Source organism: Pyxicephalus adspersus, chromosome 5 (assembly GCF_032062135.1).
Source record: "Pyxicephalus adspersus chromosome 5, UCB_Pads_2.0, whole genome shotgun sequence".
Taxonomy (NCBI): domain Eukaryota; kingdom Metazoa; phylum Chordata; class Amphibia; order Anura; family Pyxicephalidae; genus Pyxicephalus; species Pyxicephalus adspersus.
The window spans coordinates 5,092,909-5,101,758 of record NC_092862.1 but is presented as its reverse complement, the minus strand read 5'-3'; the positions used below and the strand labels follow the sequence as shown (position 1 = coordinate 5,101,758).

The following is an 8,850-nucleotide window of genomic DNA, read 5'->3' as shown; positions in this document are numbered from 1 at the left end:
CAGAGATTTCTAGGGGGTGGGGATCAGGTGAGCAGATATTTCTAGGGGGTGGGGATCAGGTGAGCAGAGATTTCTAGGGGGTAGGGATCAGGTGAGCAGAGATCTTCAGGGTGTGGGGATCAGGTGAGCAGAGATCTCCAGGGAAGGGGGGTGGGTTATCAGATGAGCAGGGGGGGGATCATGTGAGCAGAGATCTCTGGAGAGGGGGGGGAGGGTTCAGGTGAGCAGAGATCCCCAGGGAAGGGGGGGTGTCAGATGAGCAGACCTCCAGGGGGGTGAAGATCATGTGAGCAGAGATCTCCAGGGGGGTGATGATCATGTGAGCAGAGATCTCCAGGGGGGTGATGATCGTGTGAGCAGAGATCTCCAGTAGGACTGGTGAGGATTAGTTGAACAGGGATCACCAGGGTGGGTGGGGATCAGGTGAGCAGAGATCTCCGGGGGAGGGAATCAGGTGAGCAGGAATCACCAAGGCTGGTGGGAAATAGGGGAGAAACAATTTCCAGGTAATGTAATAATAAGCACGAGATCACATCATGCACAGATGTGTGGCACAGAGGAGGCTCCCCAGTGAAAATCTCACAAAGTGAATACACGACCCTGGCACTACTTATCTATTTGGGGGAGGGCTTTGGCTCCATTAAGGGTAAGTAAACTTTATTGTTGCTGGGTAGAAAAGACAAGAGTTCACATTTATTTGCACTCACTATACAGAAAGATCTCAGAGCTGCTGTCCCGGTATCCAGAGCTATGTGCCTTCCATTCCTTGGGAGCCATGGTGCAAATCAGTGACCAGACCTGTAGCCCTCACCCTCAAAGGTTATATCAATTTTTGTTGCAATCAGATTAAAAGATTTAAAGAAATATTTGACTCTCCAGGACTATGAAATACAATCTTCCCTACGAATTCATATGTTACAACCCAAAAAATACTTCCTAAAGTTTGCAATTGTCAGCAGAACACTGGGCAGAGAATCACTTTTTTCCCTACGTATAAACAGAAAGTCTGATGTTAATATGATACAAAACCGGCTGAACTGTTTACTATGCAGAAAAATGTTTTATCTGTGTAAATGACTTTTTCAGTGTTTTAGACTTAAATTTCCATTTTCTTTTAGTGATGGCATTTGCTGGTCTGACACAAAAGGAGCTGCTCTGTTCTGTCTGTATAAACACGTATAAAGACGCTGTAAGCCTAAAATGTGGACATAACTTTTGCCGGATCTGTATTAAAGGTGTTCTAGATACACAGAAAGGTTCTGGATTCTATTCCTGTCCTAAGTGTAGAAAAAGATTCCGGAGTCGTCCTTCATTACACAGGAACCTAACGATGCGTAAGATAGTAAAACATCTACAGTCTGTACAGGTACATCAGGAGGAGACTGAGATCTTCTGTACTTACTGTATTCACTCTCCTGTACCTGCTGATAAATCCTGTCTGATGTGTGAAGCTTCTCTGTGTGATAATCACCTGAGAGTCCATAGCAAGTCACCAGAACATGTCCTAACTGAGCCCACCACTTCCATGGAGAAGAGGAAATGCTCCGTCCATAAGAAGATCCTGGAGTATTACTGCCTATCAGATTCTGCTTGTATCTGTGTGTCCTGCAGGCTGGAGGGTGAACATCGGGGACATGAAGCGGAAATGTTGCAAGAAACCTTTAAGAAGAAAAGAGAAAACCTAAAGAATGACCTACAGAAACTGAAGACTCGGAGCGAGGAGACTGAGAGAAAAGTCCAAGGTTTGCAGGAATGCAAGAGAAAAGTAAAGGAAAGAGCAGATGGTGTATTGCAGAAAGTCACTGTCATGTTTAATGATACAAGGAGACAGCTGGAAAACCTGGAAGAGAAAGTCCAGAATGTGATCTCCAGACAGAAAGAGCAGATTTTACTCCCAGCTTCTGATCTGATCCAGCAGCTGGAAATAAAGAAGTATCAGCAGTCCTGGAAGGTGGATGAAGTTGAGAAGCTGTGCACCATGACCGACCCTCAGAGTTTCCTACAGAAAATGAATACAAGTGGTTTATGTGATACTGAGGAAGGAGGTAATGAGGACGGAGAGAGATTTGATCAACTTCCCTATATTGGAGGGGATATGGATGTGACTGAGATCTCAAACACATTACACACAGGGTTTTCTGGTATAATAAAAGAGGTAAAAACATCTTTCAATATACAGAAGCATGCAGACATATTACTGGATGTGAATACAGCTCATCATAAACTTAATTTGTCAGAGGATAGGAAAATGGCATCCTGGTCAGATGTAAAACAAAATCTCTCTGAATCATCAAGGAGATTTAAGTTATACTATCAGGTGTTAGGCATACAGAGATTTTCTTCAGGGAGATGTTACTGGGATATTGATGTCAGTGAATCTCGAAATTGGGTGGTAGGAATGAGCTACTCAAGTATAGACCGGAGAGGACATCATTCAGCGATTGGCTGTAACAATAAATCTTGGGGTTTAGGCAGATATCAGGAATGTTTTGTCATTCATGCCCAAGAAAAGATTTCGTTACCTGGCAATATCTCATGTAATCTAGTCCGGGTCTCTCTGGATTATGAAGCCGGACAGCTGTCCTTTTATAATCTATGTGGCCAGATTAGACATTTACATACCTTCACTGCAACCTTCACTGAGCCCCTCCATGCTGCACTTTGCGTGTCAGATGGATCCATAAAGATATGTGAGATGTGTGAAAAAAAATTAATCTTATAGTTAGAATTATTCTTTTAATCAGAGACTGCTGACATCTCAGGGAAGGAAATTTTTTTAGATATCAGAATTCTATTGTGGTCAGTGCTACAAAATTTCCTGATGGCAAGTTAATTTCCATATAGTGGTTTCAGGTATTAAAGAGGAATGGAAACCAAATATTTTTATAGGTTTGTTTTGGAAGGGATTCCATTCTTGTAATAATATTTCTGTTTGTCTTTGAATGTTTCATCCTTATTTATTTTTCACTAGGATAGAAAGTGAAGGAAATGTCCAACCTCTTTTTTGCAATGTTTCCAGGGTGAAAGTCAAAGTCCAATACATTAGAGTTTTACAATTTAAAAACCCACTGGCTGCTGTGGCTCAAAGCTTTGGTGTTAAAAAAAAGGAGAACAAAGTCACCCATATACCCCGAACCTTTAAATTTTAGTTCTAGGCAAATCTTTTTTTGTATTGTTTTAGATGGAGTGTGGGAAGAGTTAGATCTTTTTTTCCCATTGAAGAGATTCCCACCAATTTTATCATTACCCCCAAAAAACGTGGTAAAGGTAGAGGGAAATTCTTCTAATTAACCCCTAACTTTCTTTTTGAATATCTAGAACTGGAAGAGAAAAATGGTTAAATGGAACCTATAAGTTTTGGCTTCACATATTCTTTAACCTTGACCTAACCCATTGGCCAATCTTAAAACCTAACTTTCACCTAAACCCAGTACAAACAGTGATACAGGAGGAGATGACCCTGCCTCGAAGAGCTTACAATTCTGTTCTGACTCTGGCTCATTATTCAGATAACCCTGACCCCAATTTTGCCCTAAAAGGTCAGCAAGGGGTGAAAAATATATTGACCCCTTCAAAAAAAGCTTAAAAAAGGGGTGAAAAAAATATATTTACCCGTTCAAGAAAAGCTTAAAAGCATGCAGTAAAGGGCCCATGTGCTGTCAAAATCTTCTAGACACAGTAGACATATAACATTTTTCACTTGGGACTTACTTTGTATCCCTGCCATATCCCCTGCATGCCACTCTCCAGGTGGAAGTTGTCTTCCTGTAGTATACTAAAAAGAAAAGGGATTCCAAAGTTAGGATGGCATTTATTGCATTATGCACAATGTGTGTGGTTTTAATGCAACCTGGGCCTTTTTTGAAGAGGTTTTTGATTCAATTGAAATATATCACCTAGGGGTATTTATAAATGTATCACCTGTCAATTTCCTGATTTTTGTGCAGCAGCATGCAGAAGACATAACATTTATCAATGTGAGTGCTGTGCAGTTTTGATAATTGGCCAGTAGGTAACATAATGACTTTTGGTTTTATTATTATAGTAAATAATATATATAAAACAACAGCCATACTGGTGGGTAAAGATTCTCATAAATACATCCCTAGAGTGGCTTATATGTGAGTCTTTTGATTTCATTTTCTGACAATGGATTTGAAGTGATTTTGTTTAAGGTTTAGGACTGGTTTTAGTTGACAGTTGTAAGAGATGATGGTTGGTTATGATGATGATGGTTGGTCCATGCTGACACATTTACACAAAGTATAGTATGTAATGAGAAGGACAGAGGCAGCAAACATAGGTGCGCTGAATCCTCTGAGCTATTTGAATTGCAAAAGTTTAATTGTACCTGGTAATGTGTTAACTAATAGATGTTAGTAGCATTCAGATAATGCTGAATGTGCTTTACCATTCTTAAAAGAAAACTTTCAAGGTTACAAATTATATCCTAGATGGAGTCTCTTTGTATTATTCATACAAACACCCTGCAAATCACCCCTAATTTTGGGACTTCTATATCTGTCAACATTGTACAGATACAAATCTGTTGGTATGTTATATTGTTAGCAACATATCTTTTGTTATTCTCCAACCACTGCAGTACTCCAAAACCTCTGGGAATCCTGAAAATGTTTGCTTCCTCCTGCCATCACAAGAGAACCTAGGATTGCAGCAAAAAGAGCCAAAGAGCATGGCGGGAAAGTTGGTTATTCAACACACCCAAAAGATTCAGATACCTGTAGGAGTATTTAATACAATGGCTGCTTGAAAGTTAAATGTAGCCATACTAGGGAATGTGAGTACAGGGTTTCTTTAAAATCAAAATCCATGTGTAATGTGGACATATTGAGGGTTGTGCAAGTCATAACACTGGTAATATACAACCTCGGTGCTTTTACTGGTTTAAACATTTATAATAAATGATTTTGCAGTCAGGCGTATGATGGGTATTTGGGTTCACATATATAGAAGTCCTATCAGAGATTTGCAGGTTTCTGCACAGTTCAAGTAGCTTTCTCAGTTCAGTGCTGAGAGCTAGAGCCTCTTGGATAATTGGCAAAACATCTACAATATTACAAAATAAGTTGAGATAAAGGCAGCTCACTAGGTATACCATGACCTGTGGAAATGGGAACACTAACAGACATGTGGAAGGTCACAAGTAAAACTTTGATTTTTGATGTTTATGGTGAGCATTAGGAAAAAATACTTTGTAACCTTGTCCAATGTAAGTTGTTTTTCTGTTTTTTACAATAAAGGTTTTACTGCTTTGCTTTGTGTGTGTTGTGTCATTTGTTGTCAGTCAAGGCCTACTAATATAGTCCTCGTCTGCAGAAGTATTTAGTTTCTCAAGAGGTTTGAGGGTAAACATATCAGTAGTTATTTATAGTAAAAAAAATAGAAAATACAGTCCCAACACATCCTTGGCTTGTGGTTGCAGTGAGGTTTGGTTTTTCAGGTTCCACAGTTTCATAAGTTTAACAAAAGGGTACAGTAGAGGATATGTGTCATCAGATATTCTGCAAAGAATTTCATACATTTTATCTGAGCACAAAACAAGCTACAAAACACATAGTAAAGCTCAACCTGAACGTAGTTCATGCTTACAAAATGGAAGTTGCATGGTTCTTTTACATTTCCCTCCTCTTGATCTTTACAGGATCACGCTAACTTGTCTATACCTATTTGTATAAGAACACTGGGCTCTGGAAGTTATTTTATCCTTGGTAGACAGTATCTGCACCTTTTCAGTATTCTGGAAAAGTTGGTCTATCAGGACAGTAAGCTGAGCTCATGCCCTTGCCACAAATCCCTCATGGTCTGTCCTTATCCCCCAAAAGATTAGAGGGCTCCCCAGTGCTATAGAGAGTGCTAAAATCAAACACACAGATAGGGCTGCATAGGCTGGGGCAGTGGTGGTGATGGGTGATTTAACTACCCTGATACTGGACTTGATTTATTAATACTCTCCAAGGCTGGAGAGGATACACTTTCATCAGTGAAGCTGGGTGATCCAGCAAACTGGAAATTGATTAGAAAATCCATTTCAGGTTTGTAAAAATGTATATCAAAGATGGAGGGAAACTCCCAGTGTTGTTTACAATCTGCAAAATTGAACAGTCTGGCAATCTAGTATAGGTTGGTGACTACATCTTACTATCAAGGTGAGTGCTAGAGATGGGTCCCATATGAAAAACTATAGCTAGGCAGAGGGATATACTGCTGACAACGTATTGTCAAGCTTACATTTAACATGTTTTTAAAGCTCATACAATGCATAACATGATCATGTAACAGTTTCAACCAATATATAACATGATAAATGATAATATAAAGCAGTTTAATTGGCTACTGCATTATTTACAGCATTTTAAATAAATGTATATAGATAGTGTTACATATGATGATTGCACCAATATTACAGTAAATGCACGTTAGAGGAAATATATCTTGCAATGATAGCTAGACATTCAGGAACTTGGGTACCATATGAGGCTGGAATAAAAACTTTTTTACATTTAAAATATGAAATGTTATAACTCAGGAAATCATTGGTTTGTTCCATTCCAAATCTTTCTTTTCGTAATATCTGTCTCTATGCTTCGGACCACTTATGCCCCAATGTAAGAGGGGGTGACTTTGATAAACATTTTGGATTGCATAATTAAAAGCTACTTATTTTCCTGCTATCCTTGATTGGGTTATAAACCATATTTTTAATTTACAGAAATAATTTTATTTTTGGTGTTTTACTTATATTATAGCAAAATAGAATAATTAGTTATACTGATAACAATACAGATAAATTCAAGTGAATGTTTTAGGTAAAAACTATTCATAAATTTGTAAAACTGTTCCTTTATCCCTGCCCCATACGTTGCCCAATGACTAGCCCTCATTCCAGGATATATTTCCTAGTATTTAGATTTGCTTTGTATTAAAAATGGGAAAAAAAAGCAGAATACTTTTACTGTATAGTATAGTTCCTGGTACACAAAAATGGCATATGTTAGTACGTAACCAGGTCCAATGTAAGGCAACATTCATAGATAACAGAGACCGTTGATCCAGGGAACATCTGATTGCCTCAGGAAATCAGGAAGGATTTTTTTCCTCTGTTTAAGCAAATTCTACCAGGCTTTTTTTTTACCTTCCTCTGGAACTGTCCTGATAGGGGAACTTGCCAAATCAAATATAGCATCCAAAGTCTTCTTGTCAGAATGTGATCACCTGAAATGCCTTGGGGTGGCTCAGTCTGTTTAGTGCAGCCGGTTTACAGGTTAGGCTGCTTTTCTGTACCTGCATGTGAAATTTCCACAAGGTGAAGGCTCTCTGCCTTTGTGTGGAACCAAAACAAGCATCCAAAATAGTAAAATACGTGGTTTGGGGGATGGAACACCATCAATCCAAAATCAGCAGTAAACCAGGTGTGTTTGAACTGGGGGAGGAGACACCTTCTGATACAGGACATATGACCTGGCTAGTCACAAGTGTAACCATCGCCAATGACAAGTGTAACCAACCAAAATTGTTATTGTATGGAGAATAAAAATCTATCCAGCAGTATTTTAGTAGTAAATGTAAATCTATTTTGGCTGATAAAATGATCACTGCCAATGCTAATAAGAGGTGGAAACATTGTCAGTGGCTGGTCTTGATCTGGCTGAAGAATAGAGATTCTTCATCCTGTAAAAGTAACAAATATTGTATGAAATGAATAAACCATTCAACTTATTATATGTCAAGCCGCTATGTCCCTAAAAAGGAGCAGATATCATGTTCCCAATATAACAAGTGAAAATATTATTCTGATCAAATTACCAAAAAAAGACATCATGCCTCCCATATAGTAAAATCTGATATTATGTCCTTCATAACAATTCCAGATACCATGTCCCTTCCATAGCAATTGAAGATAGCATGGCCCTCAAATAAAAAGAGCAAATATCATGTCCCCCGCATGGGTATTGATCCCTTATCTCCAGTGTAGCTGGTTGTTCAATAGCAACATTAAATATGGAGATATAATTCTATGAAGAAAATTATTATCATACTCAGTTGTAATGGGTGGTGTAATTGTTCATCAGAGGAGTTCGGATCTCGGAGCAAATGTTTGGTCTCCTATTTTTTAGTGAGGAGGCCCAATTTTACTTTATATGGTTTTACATGTTAATGCATGCTGCATATGAGCTTTCCCTACCCCTGCAGTTGCACATTATGATTGCTTATCAATTGTATCATGTGTCAGAAAAGCAAAGTGCCATTTCCATTCTTCATCTTTAAGCTCTGGTATTTATTTGTTTTTCAAATGCAGAAATTTTTCTGGGGAAGTAAATCATATAAGCATTTTTTCCATCTTTTCCATGACTTAGCGAACAGATTTCTGGGTGGTACAACATATCTACATGAGAAACATTCTGCTCATCTATCTCATGGCAGATGCTACTGCTGCTTTCATAGAACCAACTTTGTTTGAAGCACCAATGATTGGTAGCCAAGTTGAGCCCCAAATCATTTATAGTTCAGTGCAACTTTTTACAGATGTTTTCTCCTGTTGTTCTCTTAAGACTTTGTGGAGTAACAAGCTCCTCTGTGATTTTAAACTGATCATTTGTTTCCATAATAAGATGGGGTAGAGGTAGGTGATGGAGGGATCCCTGGTAAGGACAGCAGCGTACAGTAAAAACTCTACTAAAGATGTGTGCTGGAGCTGTGGTTTTATTGTGATTTTATTGCAGGCACTATTGATGGAGTGAAACCCAATAAAGACTGCAGAATACTTTGAATTCATGGTAGACCAGAAATGTGTATGAGAGCTGTAACCAGCTGAGGTTAACCCACGTGAGG

The 8,850-nt window shown here is 38.7% G+C and overlaps 1 protein-coding gene across 1 annotated transcript in view; it reads left to right on the top strand.

Annotated features, from left to right (window-relative positions):
* The window catches only part of LOC140330467 (E3 ubiquitin/ISG15 ligase TRIM25-like), a 6,518-nt gene extending 1,244 nt beyond the window's left edge, over positions 1-5,274 (top strand). The window contains exon 2 of the mRNA XM_072410604.1: positions 1,119-5,274. Within this exon, the coding sequence (XP_072266705.1) occupies positions 1,121-2,722 (1,602 nt within the window). The 5' untranslated portion in view covers positions 1,119-1,120 and the 3' untranslated portion in view covers positions 2,723-5,274. The remainder of the gene's footprint in view (positions 1-1,118) is intronic.
* Positions 5,275-8,850: the final 3,576 nt, after the last annotated feature.